Below are 19,938 nucleotides of genomic sequence, written 5' to 3'. Positions count from 1 at the left end.
CTCCTATGAAGATGGGTTAAGGGCCCTTTTAGGCATGCTGACTGCTGTAATTATATGGGATTGGGGCTTTTTTTTTTAAAGCTTCATTACTGTGAAGGCTGAGCTGAATGTACAATGGCTGGATCGTGTGTTCAACCCTTCATATATCCAGTTTACCTCAGGAGATGTGCTACCAGCCAACAATAATTTTTCTTAACCTGCTAAAATTAAGAATTTAGCTAACCAAGGAGGATAGTCTCTTTCATTGGCTGACTGCTGGGCCTGTTAAACAAGGCAATATTTGCCTATCCAGCCAATAATCACCCCGTGTGGTTGGCCCTTATGTGATGTGCTATATAAAATAAATAAATAAATACTGATGGGGATGTCCTATTTGACCCAGTTCTGCAGATGACTGATGAGGAAGCCCCTCCATTCAGCTAAGTGCACTGTATATGTCTGCTAACCCCCATTGGGTACATTGTACAGCATCCTATTAAATCAATGGGTGTTAATTGTTTCCCTGTCATGACCGTTTCACCCTCCTAAGAACAACATGAGGGCTCCTGTCTATACCCAAGCTCACCCAACCTTGACAAAAAATCTGATATAAATAACAGCATACCTCTGTGCATATGTTCCATGTTTTCTGGAGAGATCTGTCTCCACATATTAGAACAGAACTTATAAGCAGACTAGAACCTTTGTATTTCCCGTAGACTAGAATATACTGAAAATAATAAATGGCTCTTGGTTGATATCAAGTGCCACATCTGATGCCCTCATATAGTGGTAGGTGGATTACAAAAGGTCTCAGCACAGGGCACAGAAGTCTACTACAATCACTACTAATCTAAGAGGATAAAACTATTTGTAGTAAATTAACCTGAGGGGGTGACGTGTCTCCTTGAGAAGCTCAACAATCTGACAGAGAGCTTCTTTGCATATTTTTCCCAAGGAGCATTGCATTGCCTCAGGACTCCCTAAAAATTTGCAGTAGGTGCCAACCTATTTTTCTCAATGGGAGACTCACTTGAAACGAAAAGTAAAATAAAAAAAAATAAAAAAAATTCATCAATTTGGCGCAAATTTGTTTCAGATCTTAAAGGGGTACTCCCGTGGGAAAAAATATATATTTTTTTTAAATCAACTGGTGCCAGAAAGTTAAACAGATTTGTAAATTACTTCTATAAAAAAATCTTAATCCTTCCAGTTTTTTTTAGGGGCTGTATACTACAGAGGAAATGCTTTTCTTTTTGGATTTCTCTTCTGTCACGACCACAGTGCTCTGTACTGATCCCTGTTGTCCATTTTAGGAACTGTCCAGAGCAGGAGAAAATCCTCATAGCAAACATATGCTGCTCTGGACAGTTCCTAAAATGGACAGCAGGTCAGCAGAGAGCACTGTGGTCATGACAGAAGAGAAATCCAAAAAGAAAAGCATTTCCTCTGTAGTATACAGCCCCTAAAAAATACTGGAAGGATTAAGATTTTTTTATAGAAGTAATTTACAAATCTGTTTAACTTTCTGGCACCAGTTGATTAAAAAAAAAAAAAAAAAAGGTTTCCATGGGAGTACCCCTTTAATCCTGATCTACTCACTGAGAAAAAAAAAGCAAATAGAACAGATACAATACAATAGGTTTATAAATAGATGTTTTCGAATCACAGAGAATCCACAGACATACCATATTTGGTAATATACAAGAATATCTCAGTAAACATTGTAAATAACAATTGCTTGCGTTTTAGGAGATCATTGTTGTGGATAACAGAAATAAAGCAAGACTTTATTGTGTTCTATTCCAGTTTCACAACCGGAATGTCAGGGCCATAGTGGTGCAGCTTATTTTATTGACACAACATTTTATAGATAGTCAGCTATAACATTATAAAACATTATCTTCACAGATTATATATTAATAAAGTCCTGGCCTGTATGAGCTTACAATGTCCCAGAAATCAGGGGGTTGAAGACATTGAGGTATAAAACCACATATTTGTTATTTGAAATTGGTTTTAAGCAAAAAGTAGGTAATAGGTAGGCCGACATAGACAAGTGCAGAGAGCAGACGTCTCAGATGTTTTTAGCTCTAGAGACACATTAAAATATTAAAAGGTGGTCCCGAGCGATCACCAATATTTTAGGGAACCGCCAGTTCTTTCTCAGTTTCAATTCAAATAAGTAGAACACTGCATGGATAACAATCTATATATTTGCAAGGCCATGAATATTAAGCAAAAGTATATAACAGCATTCATTTTACTGATTTACCAAGCTGTACATATTACAAGACACAAAGGATCATTATTACAAGACAGTGGCTGTTGGTATTACATAATCTTATTCTGACTGTAACCCAGGGGTCAAGTCCTGCAGGAAAGTGTGGGAACTGAGTTCCTGCACTTTTCCACAGCAGGAACACTGGCCCTTATTTACTAAGAGTGGAGTGGAGGTTTCTTTGTGGGTTTTAATTCCCTACAATTTATTTTCCATGGTATTTATGAAGGTTTCCCTACATTTTCCACTTTCCCTACACTTTGCTTTTTTTACACATGCTCTGATCTGTCGGGTTTTCCTCAGCTCAAATTCACCACATTTTCTGTGGAAACCTCAGTAACTATGTTGGGTTTTTGTGAAAATGTCGGGAACACGCCCCTTTTCAGAGACCACGCCCCTTTCCCCGGCGGGTTCTCTTAGCAAAATGGAGAGTTAGTCGGGGTTTTTTCAATTCTGGCGCAAATTCTGGCGCAGACAGAATTTCTGGTGCCATGCGACAGAATCTGGTGCACAACCTGACAAAACAGGTCGGGTTTGCAATAGTAAATGAGGGCCACTGTTCCCATTACCAGAAGTCCTGCAGGACCAGCTATTGGGTGGAAATCATGGACGAGTTACCTCACTTTTTTTTTCCAGGACTTGACCCCTGCTGTAACCCCTCTGCTAATAGAAAGGCATATAAAAGAATGGAACAGAATTGGCACCTATAGTTCACTTATTAGCATGGGGGTGAAGGCAAGCCTGTCTGGTCAGATCCTATAAGTTACTGTAGTTAAAAAAATATAAAAACATAATTCTAATAAAGTTAATGGTGGATATGATAGAAAGGACACATGAGCATCAGAGATAGACCATGGAACAAGTAAAGAAGGTTTCCTAGTCTCATGAATCATATTTTCCTGTACATCATGTGGACAGCAGAATTCAATGTATAGAATGGTTTGAGGAACATGATTGTGATTCATTTGGCCTCCATGTTCCCCAGATGTCAATCTGATCGAGTATCTGAGGGATGTGCCAGAAGAAAAAGTCAAATTCATGGAGACCATACTTTACATCCTACAGAAAATAAAAGGATCTGCAACTGACTTCTTGGTGCCAGATATCACAGGACACCTTGGAGAGGCCAATCCTTGCTAGGTGGATGGCTGTTTTAGTAGCACCAGTGGGGCCTTCACAATATCAGTGTTATAGCTATGTCTGAGTTTCTAAACATTCTTCTAAAAATAAAAACATAAATAATTAAAATTTGATGATTGATTGATGATTGATTGATGATGAATGATGATGAATGATGATGAATGATGATGAATGATGATGAATGATGATGAATGATGATGAATGATGATGAATGATGATGAATGATGATGAATGATGATGAATGATGATGAATGATGAGGATGAAAAGTGTGAAAATAGGAGGATATTTTCAAGACCTATTTTATATTGCATCCCATGACATATGCTTCTAGGCATCATTTTATAGCCTATGACAAATAAGTAACACATTTAAAATTACAAAAAATAAATAAAAAAATGTACTGTCAGTTTCACCCCTGATGTTAAAGCCAAACACACACTTTAGAGTGAACCAGTCACATTAAAATAAAGTCTAGTCTGCGGGCATCATGTTCTAGAGTAGGAGGAGCAGAGTACATTGATATATAGTTTTATTAGAAAATTTCCTGCTTAACCTGTCATTTTGTGATGTAAATCTCTGCTCTCTATATATGACCATTAATACAGAGAGCTGTCAATCACTGAGTAGCACCGCCCACATGACTATGTGTCAATGGGACCAAACCCTGCACCAAACCGCGCTGTAAACTCTGTCAACACATCTGCACAAATTCTGAGGCCTCCCACAACAACAAGACATACAACATCAAGGGACAATACTCCTGCACCACAGAGAATGTAGTCTACATGATACAATGCACCAAGTGTGACCTGGGATGTTACATTGGTGAGACCAGTCAGCCACTCAATAAAAGGATGAACCTCCACAGATCGTCCATCAACAACCATAGAGAAAAGGACTATTGCACCCCAGTTGGACACCATTTCACCCAAACAGGTCACTCCCTAGAGGACCTCAAAATCAAGATCCTGAAAGGAAACTTCAAGAACACCCAGGAAAGAAAGACATTTGAAGCCAAAATGATAGTTTTTTATGACTCCAAGAACAGAGGACTTAATGTGGATTTAAGCTTTTTATCCCATTATCAAAATTTCCTATAACCTTTGCTAAACTCTCTACCCTCTCCCTGCTCTAACACCATTACATCCCTGCTCCCCCTCCCCTGTCTAAGTCTTATCTTCAGTCTATGGTCCTGTAGTATAATTGTCCTTTCTCCTCTGTCCAGCGTAACCACCATTCTCACCTCTGCTCTCCAGCCCCCCCCCCCTCATCCTTATCTGTATCTATCGTCCTATAGCTATACAATTTATGGCCCAACTTAATGTCCATCCTCCACATATGTTGTTTTAACCCCTGCATATTTTGTGGGATAGAACGTGTGTTTTCTCCTTGTGAGCTCAGAAATGCTCATGACTTGATAAAGGGAGGAATCCCGAAAGTTTGTCTCTACAAAATCTTGTTAGTCCAATAAAAAAGGTATTACAGGATACTGCAACTAGCAATGATTTCTCTCTCTCTCTCTATACACACACATATATATATCTCTATATCTATATCTCTATCAATCTGCTCAGCTCTTCCTGCTTTATAGATGATGCCTGTAGATTAGACTGAAATTTTAAGGTGACAGCTTTACTTAAATATAATTTTCAAAGAGATTAACAAAAACTTCCCTGCACACAAAGTACACACTGTACTAAGGTAGATTTTATAAAAGCTTAGTGCTACCCTCTGTACCCCAAAAGTGTATACAATTATGCTATGTTACTCTGTGCCCCCATATACAGAACTAGTGACTGACAGATGATCATCATTATTATAAAAATAATGATAAAAAAAAAAAAAGTTCCACACGGACAGTACTCAACAGATATTTGCACAAAAAGTTATAGTTTCCCACAAGTTGTCAACCACAAAACCAAACTTTAATGCCTCATAGACCGCAAAAAACTATGCACACAAGAAAACCCATATACAGTAGGATCTTTCAAGAGTTACAAGGTAAGGAACATAACGCAAAATGTTCATTCTCTTTGGGAGACGCCGTCTGATTACCAACCCAAATGTTACTCTGACCTGCAGGAACTGCTCTCGGAGTCAACGTCTTCCTCGCTGGCTCCATCTTCAGGTTCTGGTTTGTTAAGCCAATGTCCTGCTTCTGAGGCACCTGCAGCAAGTTCTGTCGAGGAGGCAGTGTGCTCAGACGCGGACGCCATGGAGAAAGGAAGCAAATTTTGGAAGCCCTGACTGCTGGTTCTTCTGGATTCTACTGACTGCAAGGGCAGAGGGAGGTTACTCGGGTCCAAAAACTTTCTCTCCCCAGCCACTGGGCTCTGATCACCACTCAGAGAGTCTCCTTGCTGGATAGCGTTGACAGGTGCTGCCTGGTGACCAAACCACCTCCATCTGATTCTTAGTATCTGCTTCACATCAAAGTCTTTACGAGTGCCAGACATTCTCTTAAAGAGCAAATGATTGTCTAGGCAACTAGGCGACAAAAGGAATAAAAAAAAATAAAATAAAAAATAAAAAAAAATAAAAAACAACACAGCGCACACAGAAGATCTACATATTCAACCAGATAGAATAAAGGAACCAGCTGCAGGCGAACACAATATCCAAAGACGATGAGAAGATTCCTTTTCTTGGATGCTCGATATTAAGCCGTATCATGCAGATGCCCTGTAAGGAGATGTCGTCTATGTGCCTCCAATGTGAAAATAGAAAAAGCACAGCACTTTCCACCGCATTCTTCCTGTGTCTGTGACTATTTGCTCTCAAAAGACACTGACAGCGTTCATTAAAAGTCTTTCAGATGCTCAACGCCTCCCCCTTTCCATACCCACAAATGACAGCACATGCTGCATCTTCTAAGGCCACAAAAAGCTCAAATGCACCAACAATTACGTTCTGTCAGCATCCTTCATCCCAGCCACAACGTTCCCAAATATAGGACCAGAGAATGAGAGCGCGCACATGTATCTAGTGCACATGGACCTAGTGCTCTCCGAGCCGGCCAGACTTGTTTACATCTAATGGACTGTTAATTAATATTTCAGTAGAATGGACCAGATCAATTAGTTACTCATTTCTACAACCAGCAAAATGTTCGGAATCTCCAGCCTAGTGAAGGCCACGCTGCACAATAGTAGCCAGAATGACTTCGAAATAAGACGAGTCAAAATCACTTAGAAATTAAGTGTAAGAAAATATCTGCACTAAAGACGGGATACAGACATCGGAAATTATTATTTAAAAGAATATTATAAAAGGTTATATGACAACAAAAAGGACAAGAATTCAAGGAATAGTGCTTTTGGGGCCCCTCATTTATAGAACTGGTTTCTCATATGGCACAAAGGGTCCTTTTTAGTCCCTTCAGGGTCCAGGGTATGGGTGCAACCTCTACACCACCTATAGCAGAGTTTCCCAACCAGGGGGCCTCCAGCTGTTGCAAATCTACAACTTCCTGCATGCCGGACAGCCTTCGGCTGTCCGGCATGCAGGGAGTTGTAGTTTTGCAACAGCTGGAGGCCCCCTGGTTGGGAAACACCATCCTATAGTTACACTTCTGGTTGTAGCCTTCAAGAGCCCAACAGCCATTGTCAAATGAGGGAATCCATACCTGTACTATGAAATCATCGACCCAGATTTAACATTACATACGTACAGGACTTTTGCCCAGATTAAGTCAAAAATTGTCTTAAAGGGGCACTCCGGTGGAAAACTTTTTTTTTTATATCAACTGGTGCGAGAAAGTTAAACAGATTTGTAAATTACTTTTATTTAAAAAAATCTTAAAGAAGTAGTCCAGTGGTGAAAAACTTATCCCTTATCCTAAGGATAGGGGATAAGTTTGAGATTGCGGGGGGGTCCGACCGCTGGGGCCCCCTGCGATCTCTCTGTACGGGGGCCGGGCTCTCCGGCCAGATAGCGGGTGTCGACCACCGCACGAAGCGGCGGCCGACACGCCCCCTCAATACATCACTATGGCAGAGCCGGAGATTGACGAAGGCAGCGCTCCGGCTCTGCCATAGAAGTGTATTGAGGGGGCTTGTCGGCCGCCGCTTCGTGCGGAGGTCGACACGCCCCCTTCATACAGGATGTCGGGGCCCAGTACAGGAGATCGCAGGGGGGCCCCAGCGGTCTACAACAAATCCCATATCCTTAGGATAGGGGATAATTTGTTCACCACTGGACTCCTCCTTTAATCCTTCTAGTACTTAATAGCTGCTGAATACTACAGAGGAAATTATTTTCTTTTTTGGAACACAGAGCTCTCTGCTGACATCATGACCACAGTGCTCTCTGCTGACATCTCTGTCCATTTTTGAAACTGTCCAGAGCAGCATATGTTTTCTATGGGGATTTTCTCCTACTCTGGACAGTTCTTAAAATGGACAGAGATGTCAGCAGAGAGCACTGTGCTCGTGATGTCAGCAGAGAGCACTGTGTTCCAAAAAGAAAAGAATTTCCCCTGTAGTATTCAGCAGCTAATAATTACTGGAAGGATTAAGATTTTCTTAATAGAAGTAATTTACAAAATCTGTTTAACTTCCTGGCACCAGTTGAAAAAAAAAAAAAAAAGGTTTTCCACCGGAGTACCCCTTTAACTGACGTTCACCACATGTATCCGTTTTTTGGACACTTTTCTGACAGGTCAAAGAAAAGGGGCATGGCCTCGGTAGTAGGCCTAAATGTGCCAAAATTTTGCCTCACGATTCTGGCTTAAAGTGAGCCAACAAATAGTTGGTCTAAGCTTGGGCTGGACAGTCTACAGATCATCTAGATTTAGCAAACAGTCGGACACAATCTGGCACATTTGAAGACTGTCCGTCAAGATTGCACCATTTTAGAATGGAACATTGGGTTAATTAAAATTTGAATTAGAAAAATGCCTGCTTGTTTCTTGTATAAACAGCACCATTCCTGTCCACAGGTTGGGTGTGGTACTGCAGCTCAGTTCTATTAAAGGGTGTTATGCAGGAATAGAAAAACAAAACTAATTACTTTCAAAAACGGCTCCCCTTCTGTGTCCGTGTTGATTTTCTGTTTAGTAAATCCATATGAGGGCCTATATGTACAAGGACCACACTGTGTTTATTTCCCCCTTGTAGTTAAGTGGTCTACAAACTGTGGACCTCCAGATGTTGCAAAACTACAACTCCCAGCATGCTCGGACAGCCACTGTTAGAAGACCACTTCTATAGTTCATCAGTGTCTGCAATAATCCTTTTCAATGACTTCACATTATTTATTCCTGCACTGTGATAGCACCATCACAGGTACTGTACTTTGGTCACTTCAATGCTACCCCCTCACAATACTCTCCCATCACTGTGTTTATCATCCTTGTAGAATATTTTTATGTGCATTAACCACGTTCTATGACATAACTGTATAACATCTGGGATCTGGTTCCCAACATTTTCTCAGCCACATAAGAGGAATCTTGCCAGTACTATAAATTGCATGTACATACGGGAAGGGGGGAGGGGGCTGCTGCAGAATTTACATCAGGGCCTAGCAGCTTCAAGCCACAGATCTATTTGCCTATTTAATTATATTTGGAGAAACCATTTGTGTGTACTGAAGGTGGTATATGTGCACCCATAGCAAACATCAATACAACTTTCTCCTGCTAGTAGTACATAACCAAAAAGTGGCCACAATTGTAAAAATAAGGCTCATTCCCACATAGGCTTGTTAAGATAAAATGCCATTAATTTCAAGCATTTATAGTATTTCTTCTTTGTTTTTATTTTGTAACATTTTAAGAGTTACTGTGAATTTAAAATAAAATTTTGACATGTCACGTAGATATAGCAAAAACTTTGATGAGTTGAGGTCTTAGTGCTGAGAGTCCATTGGTGTCGTTAGGTGGGGAGCTACTGGGGCTGAGGCCCTGGGTCTGACACCCATAGCCCCAAATCTGACCTCAGGGCCTAGGCAGGGGCATGCAACAGGGGAGCAGAGGAGGAAGGAGCAGAAAAGGGACAAGCTATTCTGACTTTTCACCATCTCTAAGACTTCATAAAGGTAGTTTGAGTACCTGCATTTTGTTTTCATATTCTATGTGTACAAGGGTATTACTGCCAACCCATACTCCTACTGGATAACAGGTTAGTGGTGGTCTCGGGGCCTGAATCCTTCTGAAAGGATCCCTTTAACAACCAAACAGCTTACCGGGGCAGCCAGATTAACAACGGTTTCAACTTGTATGTTGAAGTGATTTTGGCTGCAATATGTGAACCCAACCTTACCTCTACAATCATAGCGGCTAATATATAAAAAAAAAAAAAAAATAATTAATAATAATAATAATAATAATAATAATAATAATAATAATAATAATATATATATATATATATAGAGTAAAAAACAAAATCATAACATTTTAAGGTGGGATGATGATAACATCTTCAAGGTCATACTGGTCATGAGGGTATATTCACATATGCCGCTATCCATACAATTTCCTAATTTAGTTACCAATGCATACAAAACCAGCAAGATTTTACTTATTGATGATTTATAATTAATAATTTTTTTTTATGTCTTCACGCTATGTGGAAAGAACAACATGATTTATGGTTTTTGGCAAGCTTCGAAATGATAATGGGGGGAAAAATGAACTGTAAAGAGACAAGTAGAACAATAAAAATAAACTATACAATAAAATAAAAAGTATAGTCGCATTTCTACAGGTATGGCAAAAGACAAAGTTGACATATAAGAATTGTTAAATTCTTGGATACACGAGTTGAGTGCCATAGTTATGTCAGGTGCCGAGGTTACAAAATAAGATGAGTGCTGTAGTATAAATAACACAAAACCCTGCTGCACTTAAGTATATATTTCTTTATAAATCATAAGAAAGATGTCAGGAAGCATTTAACAATGTAATGAGAAAAGAAATCTGCATGCTCATCACATACGGTAAATGTCAGGTTTTCGCTTAATATTAATAATTTTAATGGCATTATATGACATTATTGAGGTCAAAAGTTTTCAGTTATAATCAATATTCCCTCTTAGGGTAACGTCAGACTGTCCATTTGTCACTGGAAGGTTTTCCACAGCAGGAAAAAAAAAAAAAAAAAAAGCAAAGACTCTTCATGAAATATTAAGGAGAGATCCTGCTGAAGATGAAAATGACTACTCTGAAAAATTGTGTTTCTTTTAAGTTTTAACCTGAAAATATAAAGACAATGACAAAAAGGCAATGCATATTCTAGTAACAAAACAACGAAGGAGAAATGTGGGGAATAAATGAAAAAGCTACTTATGAAAAAATGAGTATATAAATGATGTAAGGCTGGTGATGAACATTTGCCTTAAAGGGGTACTCCATCCCTAGACATCTTAGGCTGCTTTCACACTATTCAATTCTCCGTTTTAAAGATCCATTATAATGACCCGTTAACAAAACCATTAAATATGGGCGTTAAACGGCCGTTACAAAATCCCATTGTAGTCTATGGGATTTTTACATTACTCGTTTTAACCCGTCATAGCCTGTTATTAATAACAGACGTTATTTTGTGATGGGAGAAAGTATCAGGAGAAATAGTGCATGTTTAGGGGAGGAGTACCTGTGCCCGGGCTGCAAAAAGGAACAAAACAAACTTTAACTCACCTTCCAACATTCCCCCCATTGCTCTGATATCGGTGTCTCTGTCCTCCGGTGCTGGACTTCGTCCTGGGGACGGTGACTCATACTGCGCTCAGCGTATCGCCGGCCACAGCGATGTTACGCCTCGGACAGTGATTGGCTGAGTGCGCTCAGCCTATCACCGGCTGAGGCGTAACATCGATGCGGCCGGCGATATGCTGAGCGCAGTATGAGTCACCGTCCCCAGGAAAAAGTCCAGCACCAGAGGACTGTGACGCCATATCGGAGCAACGGGGGTGGGGGGGGGGGGTTACAAAATCCCATTAAAGTCTATGGGATTTTTACATTATCCGTTTTAACCTGTCAAAGCCCCTTATTAACGATGGACGTTATTTTGTGACGGGAAAAAAATAGTGCATGTACCTTTTTTTTTCTCCCGTCACCAAATAATGTTCATTATTAATAACAGGCTATGACAGGTTAAAACGGATACAGTAAAAATCCCATAGACTTTAATGGGATTTTGTAACGGCCGTTTTTAAGGGTTTTCATAAAGTAACATTATAACTGCTCTTTAAAAAGGAAGAACTTTATAGTGTGAAGGCAGCCTAATCTGGTTGCATATGGCTGTGTTCAGAATTAACCAATCATATTCAAACTCTGTCATGACATTAAAAGTCATTGCCATAATTTAAAGTGACTCTGAATAATCACAAACAAACAAAGTTTAGCTGTTCTAGTAGGATTTTCTCAGCGCAAAAGCCATGGTCCGCAGAGAGCTTCCAAAGCACCAGAGGCCCACTCTAACATTAAAGGAACTTCTGGCAAGTACCGGCTGTGAGTTACATGTGCCAACAATCTGGTATTGTTCATGTGAATGGGCTATGGGGTACCACCATGGCATGCACGTGGGGAAATGTGTTATGGTCTAAAGAAACCAAGGTTGAATTTTTTAGCTATAATTCCCAAGAATGTTTGGCACAAAAACAACACTGAACACCATACCCACAGTGAAACATGGTGGGGGCATCGTGCTTTGGGGCTGTTTTTCTTCAGTGGAGGGAAATATGAACAGTTCCCAATACCAGGCAATTTTAGCTCAAAACTATCAGGTATCTGTTAGAAAGCTGAAGATGAAGTTCACCTTTCAGTACAACAATGACCCAAAGCACACATCCAAATCCACAAAAGCTCGGCTTCACCAGAAGATGAATGTTTTGGAATGGCCCAGCCAGAGCCCAGACCTTAATCCAGTCGAACATCGGTTGGGTGTTCTGAAGAGGGCTGTGCACAGGAGATGTCATTACAAATAGAGATGAGCAAACTTTAAAAAAATAAAATAAATAATAATATATATCATGGGCCAAAAAACTGAACGATGCATTCACACACCCTCAATCTGCTGCAAATTAGAAGTTATTAAATCTGCAGCAGCGGATTTTACAAGGCAACACTACAGCCAGATGTTAGGAAATATGAAGCACCATACACTGCAAGTGTCTCTACAGTTCCAGTCAGTTCATCATGATATGGCAATAGGTATGGAGAGTGACCCTAAACACAGTCATAGACAGAACCTAATAAATTCAGTAGGCCCACGCAGAAGACTCATTGGGTGAGGGGAGACTCTTAAAGGGGTACTCCGCCCCTACCCATCTTATTCTCTATCCAAAGGATAGGGGATAAGATGTCTGATCGCAGGGGTCCCGCCGCTGGGGACCCCAGCCATCCCCCTGCTGAACCCGGCATTCGTTTGAGCGTCGGGTGCAGCGCCAGTGGCAGTGCCAGTAATTCGGCACGGAGTGAAGCTCGCTCTGTGCACCGGGTGTCTGGGGTGTCCGCGGCAGGACCCCAGCGATCAGACATCTTTTCCCCTATGGTTTGAATAGGGGATAAGATGTGTAGGAGCGGAGTACCCCTTTAACTGTACAGGCAGGCATTCTTGTAGCATTGGATGGGGATGAACAATAAGCGCCCATTAACACCAGGGAAGGAAATTTCGATGCAGCAGCCTCTCATTGTTTTCAACGGGATTCTTCTGCACCATGCACACTGCAGAATTACCTCAGCAGAATTTTCACTGCAGAAATTCTGAATTCCGCACTTTGTCGTAAGAATGAACAGGTTAATTCTTTTGGCGGAATGCTGCATGGACTGCATTGCTTTCAATGGGAACGGTGCATGTCCACATGGTTATCGCATCAATTGATTTCAGCGGCGCTCACTGAATATCTCCGGGCAGAAATTCTGCGTACATGGGCCCCAAGTGTATGTTAACACAGGACAGAAACTCTGGATTTTCCAACCAACAGAATACATTACAGTAAGAAATCTCATCCACATGCTGAAGGAATTTTTTGTGTAAAAAATTACATGTGTGTTTTTTTAAATCTGCGGCCACCTGACACCAAAGGAAAAAGAAAGCATTACACATAGGCTACCTATACAGAAGTATATACAGAAGTATATAGAGAGATAGAGAGGCCCTTTTTGAGCAAGATAATTCCTATGATTGTTTCCCTCATGATAGGTGTCAGCGTCATGGTTTAAGGCTTTTTCTGCCTAAAGTTATATTATTGTTCTTCATCTGGAACATTACAGCCATAGGATATTCAATATCAAGAGCTTAAAGCAAGCAAAACCCATAAAATGGATAGATTTGACGCTTTGAAAAAACAAACTTCATAAATGACTATTAACTTGCTTTTCCATCTTAAGACTCATAAATCTTTCAAGACACTCAGACTATGATAGAAATCAATATTACATATTGTCCAGTGCTTTGGGGGGATGGGGAGATAAAACTTTAATGAATGTGTATTTTTATATTCTGGTATATGTATTACAAAAATGTAGATATATTGTGTCACACAGGGACATTGCACTCAGCCGGATGAATAATTTCTACGGTATGGTTATGAGAAGTAGGCTTTGCGGCAGCACACATTATGCACACTGCAAACATATAAATGATTTATGCTCCTGTGCCCTACTTTCAGTGACCCTACAATGCTGAGTTTAAGGCAAGGTTTTCCTCCCAAGAAAAATACATACAAGAAAACTTTAGCAGATTAAATTGGTTAACCATTATTTATACGGAGACAGTATATTCCGCAGACATTAAACACATCTTACACTCATGCTGATGGTCTATACGGCCAGTCAGCTCCTTGCAGGGATTTACAAAAAACTGACTGCAGACTAGAACCATATGCGGTTTCCTGACCGGACCTAAAACCGTAGTATACTACGGTTTTAGGTCCGGTCCAAAACCGCATACGGGTCAAAACTGAGTCGACCGGAGTCACCGTTTGAGTCCGGTCGGATCATTAAAGTAAATGGAGTCACGGGCTGATCCAGCCGGGATACAGTAGTGCCTGGTTTGCCCCTCCCCCCACCCCCATATGTACAAAACGTGGTGTGAATGCAGCCTAAGACAGATAGTCGTAAGGTTCAGTGAATAAGTAGACAAAGAAAAATACTAGGTCAGGTGCCCGGATCCGGCACCCGTATGTACAAAACGTGGTGTGAATGCACCACCCTTATCTTCTTCTATCTATTGTGGTTTTTGGTTTCTTACATCACTTTGCCATGTGCACTGTTTTTCTACACATTTTATCGCATTTCAATTTGATTCAATTGACAAAAAAAATTGTGAATGTATAAGTGAAGCGTTACATTGTTTCTTATGGGCGCAATGTAGGGCAAAATTTTATTCTGGGATTACAGTCATGGCCCTAAATGTTGGCACCCTGACATTTTTCAAGAAAATGAAGTATTTATCACAGAAAAGGATTGCAGTAACACATGTTTTGCTATACACATGTTTATTCCCTTTGTGTGTATTGGAACTAAACCAAAAAAGGGAGGGGAAAAAAGAAAATTGGACATAATGTCACACGAAACTCCAAAAATGGTCTGGACAAAATTATTGGCACCCTTAAATTTAATATTTGGTTGCACACCCTTTGGAGAAAATAACTGAAATCAGTCGCTTCCTATAACCATCAATAAGCTTCTTACACCTCTCAGCCGGAATGTTGGACCACTCTTCCTTTGCAAACTGCTCCAGGTCTCTCTTATTGGAAGGCGCCTTTTCCCAACAGCAATTTTAACACCTTGGGGATGGAGGGTTTTCCCGTTTTTTTGCACTTTAGTTTTTTCCTCCTTACCTTTTAAAAATCATAACCCTTTCAATTTTGCACCTAAAAATCCATATGATGGCTTATACTACTTTGTAATGACAACAGTCATATTAACCAAAAATCTACGGCGAAAAAGAAAAAAAATCATTGTGTGACAAAATTGAAGAAAAAATTCCATTTTGTAACTTTTGGGGGCTTCTGTTTCTACGCAGTACAATTTTTCGGTAAAAATGACACCTTATCTTTATTCTGTAGGCCCATACAATTAAAATGATACCCTACTTATGTAGGTTTGATTTTGTTGTACTTCTGGAAATAATCATAACTACATGCAGGAAATGTATATGTTTAAAATTGTCATTCTGACCCCTATAACCTTTAATTTTCCGCGTACGGGGTGGTATGAGGGCTCAATTTTTGCGCCGTGATCTGAAGTTTTTAGCGGTCCCCTTTTATGTATTGAGCAGACTTTTTGATCACTTTTCATTCATTTTTCCATGATATAAAAAGTGACCAAAAATACCCTTTGGACTTTGGAATTTTTGTTGTGCGTACACCATTGACCGTGCACTTTAACAATATATTTTTTATATTCGGACATTTACGCACGCGGCGATACCCCATGTTTATTTTTATTTACACAGGTTTTTTTTTTTTTTATGGGAAAAGGGGGGTGATTCAAACTTATTAGGGAACAGGTTAAATGATCTTTATTCACTTTTATTTCACTTTTTTTTGCAATGTTATAGCTCCCATAGGGGGCTATAACACTGCACACACTGAACTTTTACATTGATCAATGGTTTCTCATAGGAAACAATTGATCAATGATTCTGCCGCTTGACTGCTCATGCCTGGATCTCAGGCACTGAGCAGTCATTCGGCGATCAGACAGCGAGTAGGAAGGTAGGGACCCTCCTGCTGTCCTGTAAGCTGTTCGAGATGCCGCGATTTCAGCCCCCTGAGCTAACCGGCAATGTTTTACTTTCACTTTAGATGCGGCATTCAACTTTGAACGCCGCGTCTAAAGGGTTAATAGCGCATGGCACCGTGATCAGTGCTGCGCGCTATTAGCCACGGGTCCCAGCTGTTGTTAGAGGCCAGGCATGGCATGGCCCCGTGTTATAGAAAGGGAGTGGGCGAAGGGCGTATAGGTACGCCCTCCGTCCAACAGGTTAAGATCTCTCCACAGGTGTTGAATGGGATTTAGATCTGGACTCATTGCTGGCCACTTCAGAACTCTCCAGCACTTTGTTGCCATCCATTTCTGGGTGCTTTTTGACGTATGTTTGGGGTCATTGTCCTGCTGGAAGACCCAAGATCTCGGACGCAAACCAAGCTTTTTGACACTGGGCTGTACAGTGCGACCCGAAATCCATTGGTAATCCTCAGATTTCATGATGCCTTGCACACATTCAAGGCATCCAGTGCCAGAGGCTGCAAAACAACCCCAAAACATAATTGAACCTCCACCATATTTCACTGTAGGTACTATGTTCTTTTCTTTGTAGGCCTCATTCCGTTTTCGGTAAAGAGTAGAATGATGTGCTTTACCAAAAAGCTCTATCTTGGTCTCATCTGTCCACAAGACTTTTTCCCAGAAGGATTTTGGCTTACTCAAGTTCATTTTGGCAAAACATATGGTCTTGCTTTTTAATGTCTCTGTGTCAGCAGTTGGGGTCCTCCTGGGTCTCATGCCATTCATTTCATTTCAATGTCGACAGATAGTTTGCGCTGACACTGATGCTCCCTGAACCTGCAGGACAGCTTGAATATCTTTGGAACTTGTTTGGGGCTGCTTATCCACTATCCGGATTATACTGCATACAAAGGTTGTGCATACTTTTTAACTAAACACCAAGACCTCGACTGATCAAAACGTAGGTCGAAAGTTTTTGCAGATGACAGGGACACTTTAACAAGACAGAAGAATACATTTTGAATCATAGCAGAAACTGAATCTTCATTTTACTCACCTTTAGCAGCTGGAAATAGGTTGCAGGAAGCAGGCTGAGATTATTATCAGTGCTGATTTAACATGTATATCATAGTGAGTTTTCTTCGGTGGCAAATTCTACCATCTAACCAAACATGGTATAAAAAACGCAAAGCAGCTACCTCCAACCTAGTGATCAGCTTACGGTCAGGGGATCTTTCAACAAAGAAGGGATCATCCAAATTTGACAACAGAGTTTCAAAATTTGTTTGGTTTTTAATGTGTACCTGTCTTTCAAAAAAAAAAAACTTTTTTTTATAAAGTTTTGATCACTTTTTCCCTACTCATTTTCCAGATCGGTAGGAGTCACTAAGATCACAACCGATCAAAACTTCTGATGAGTCAAAAGTTTTTCTAAACGAGAGACACTTTAAAGGGGGTACTCCGGTGCTCCAGCGTTCTAAACATTTTGTTCAGAATGCTTGGAGCCAGAGGCAGTGATCGTGACGTCACAGCTATGCCTCCTTTTGACGTCAAGGGCACACTCGCTCCATTCATGTCTATGGGAGGGGGCATTTCAGCCAACACCCCTCCTCCCATGGACATGAATGCAGGGGGCATGGTGTGACGTCACAACCACTGCTGCAGGAACCCGGCATTTGTTTAGAACACTGAGTGCTGTGGGAGATCGCGGGGGCCCCAGCAGCGGGACCCCTATGATCAGACATCTTAGTGCCTATGCTTTGGATAGGCGATAAAATGTCTAGCAGTGGAGTAGCCCTTTAAAGTGCAACTGTCATAAAGTTTTAACTATATAACGTAACAACAGTACGTGCAATTGGTGTACAATAGTAATCCAGCTCTACCTTTGTCTTTTTTAGAAGGTTTCATGATCTTAAAAAATGCTTTAATCTGCAGCCACCAACAATCAGACAGACGTGACCAGGGGTTCACAATGCCACGAGGCCGCCACACTTATCTCACTGACATGAGCGCTGGAAGCGCTGCACAAGTCCACAGTGTAGGCGTCTTTCATCGTCCCATTGTGCCCGCGGCGAGTTCTGAGCAAGTGCTCACTCCAGGGGTCAAGTCCTGTGAAAAAAAAGTGTGGGAACTCACCTAAGATTTCCACTCAACGGCTGGTCCTGCTAATGCGAACGGTGTTCCTGCTGTGGAAGTGCAGGAACTCAGTTCCCATGTTTTCCTGCAGGACTTGAGCAGGACTGGCTCACTCCCTCTACTCTTTGAGCGCTCGCTTCGGATGCCTGTCAGTCTGTCCCTCTTCCTTCTTATGCTGCCGGGGCGTGCTGGTGGCCTCGGTCATTAGAGGCAGAGAGTGAACAAGTTCTCTGCCTCTAGCATTACGCAAGAGCTCTCAGCTGACATCGGGAGTGAGTGCTCGCTCTGAATTCGCAGCGGGCACGGTCCCAGTACTCTCGTCAATGAGATAAACGTGGCACCTGGGGGCATAACAACCCCTGGCTACGCTTATCCGACTGTTGGTGGCTGCAGATAAAAGCATTTTTTTTTAGGATCATAAAATCAGCTTAAAAAATAAAATAAAAATAAAAACTTTACAACTTTTGTGTTGTCTTGTGTTTTGTGAATGCTAAAATGAAGTTACTTGTAAGAGAAGTCTCCTGGAAATGATGTAAAAAAGTCCACTCTTCTATAAAGTAGGTAGTGGGGGGAAAAAAAAGAGCGCATACAGAAGCTCATTTGTGTATATAGTGTTGCTATGTTGTCTTATGTATGCCTCCATCAGTACAACTAAACTATCACTAACTTGCCCACCCTCATGCTAAAGAAAGGACTCTGCACATCCACATCCCGCACCTGTATATACAGTAAAGCTGACATGAGCTGCAGAAATAGGAAGAGTCTGCATTTGTGGCTATGACTTTATTATAAAGAAACTGATGAAAAAGATATATTTTTTTAATTAAAAATTATATTTTTTATTTAAATTTAAAGACTATATACAGTATACCAAGCTGCTGGTAAATCTTACACAAGGCCATACACCACAAATGTTTCAAAACCGGAAGAAACTGTGGAAAAAAAAAAAAATCAACATGTGCACTAAACATTTGTCTAGTTATTATGTATTTTGCCAATGTTCTTGCTAAGGATAAAAGCTTCAGTACAAAGTTTGAATTATACTCCATATCGATTAGTTTTCACAGTAAATTATGCACAGTCGTATTAGTGAAATAGGCAGGTCTTAATTTATTTAATTTTTTTAGATCATGCTAGGATTTCTCTTTTATACAAGGCAGTATGATTTTTTTTTTGTATCCCATACACTAACACAAATGCTTAAAGGGGTACTCCAGGGAACACAACCCATAGCTCATCCTTTCCCTCTCACCAACCTATGTATTTGTCCAAATATCATTTATTAGCTATATACAGCAGTTTCCCCTCTTTCAGCTGTCACTTACATGCAGGGAGTGAGAGGAAAACGTCATTCTTAGATCCTGCTTGTCTTGGTGTAAACCTGAGACTAGCCCCTACCCTTCAGGACAACACCTGCCTGGTCTAGAGCTCTGGCTTCACAGTCACACCACCACTTCCCCTCCTCACGCAACGCCCCCTCCATTCATGTCTATTACATGGAGATAAAGATGCATAGGGGCAGAGTACCCCTTTAAGGATCCTTAACGGGTAGCCCCCACCATCCAATATTTTTTTTTTGCTAGCCCGTTCCCCCCCCCCACTACGGCACTAGCCCGTTCTCTCCTTCCCCCCCCCCCCCCCGCCCCGCATACCCAGTTCCCTCATTACACTTGCAGTTACTGCAGAGTCCGGTAGCGGGCTTGCAGGGACAGCAGCAGCAAT

At 41.0% G+C, this 19,938-nt stretch overlaps 1 protein-coding gene across 3 annotated transcripts in view; it reads right to left on the bottom strand.

Annotated features, from left to right (window-relative positions):
- The window catches only part of KLHL5 (kelch like family member 5), an 89,274-nt gene that overhangs the window by 54,953 nt on the left and 14,383 nt on the right, over nt 1–19,938 (bottom strand). The window contains exon 1 of one of the 3 annotated variants that reach the window (XM_056556817.1): nt 5,478–6,287. The exons of the other annotated variants lie outside the window; for them this stretch is intronic. Coding sequence (XP_056412792.1) covers nt 5,478–5,857 — 380 coding nt within the window. The 5' untranslated portion in view covers nt 5,858–6,287. Of the gene's footprint in view, nt 1–5,477; nt 6,288–19,938 lie in introns of those variants that run through there. 3 annotated transcript variants of the gene reach the window in all.

This window comes from Hyla sarda, chromosome 1, assembly GCF_029499605.1.
Source record: "Hyla sarda isolate aHylSar1 chromosome 1, aHylSar1.hap1, whole genome shotgun sequence".
Lineage (NCBI taxonomy): Eukaryota > Metazoa > Chordata > Amphibia > Anura > Hylidae > Hyla > Hyla sarda.
The sequence above is the reverse complement of the archived record's forward strand: the minus strand, read 5'-3'. Positions and strand labels throughout refer to the sequence as shown.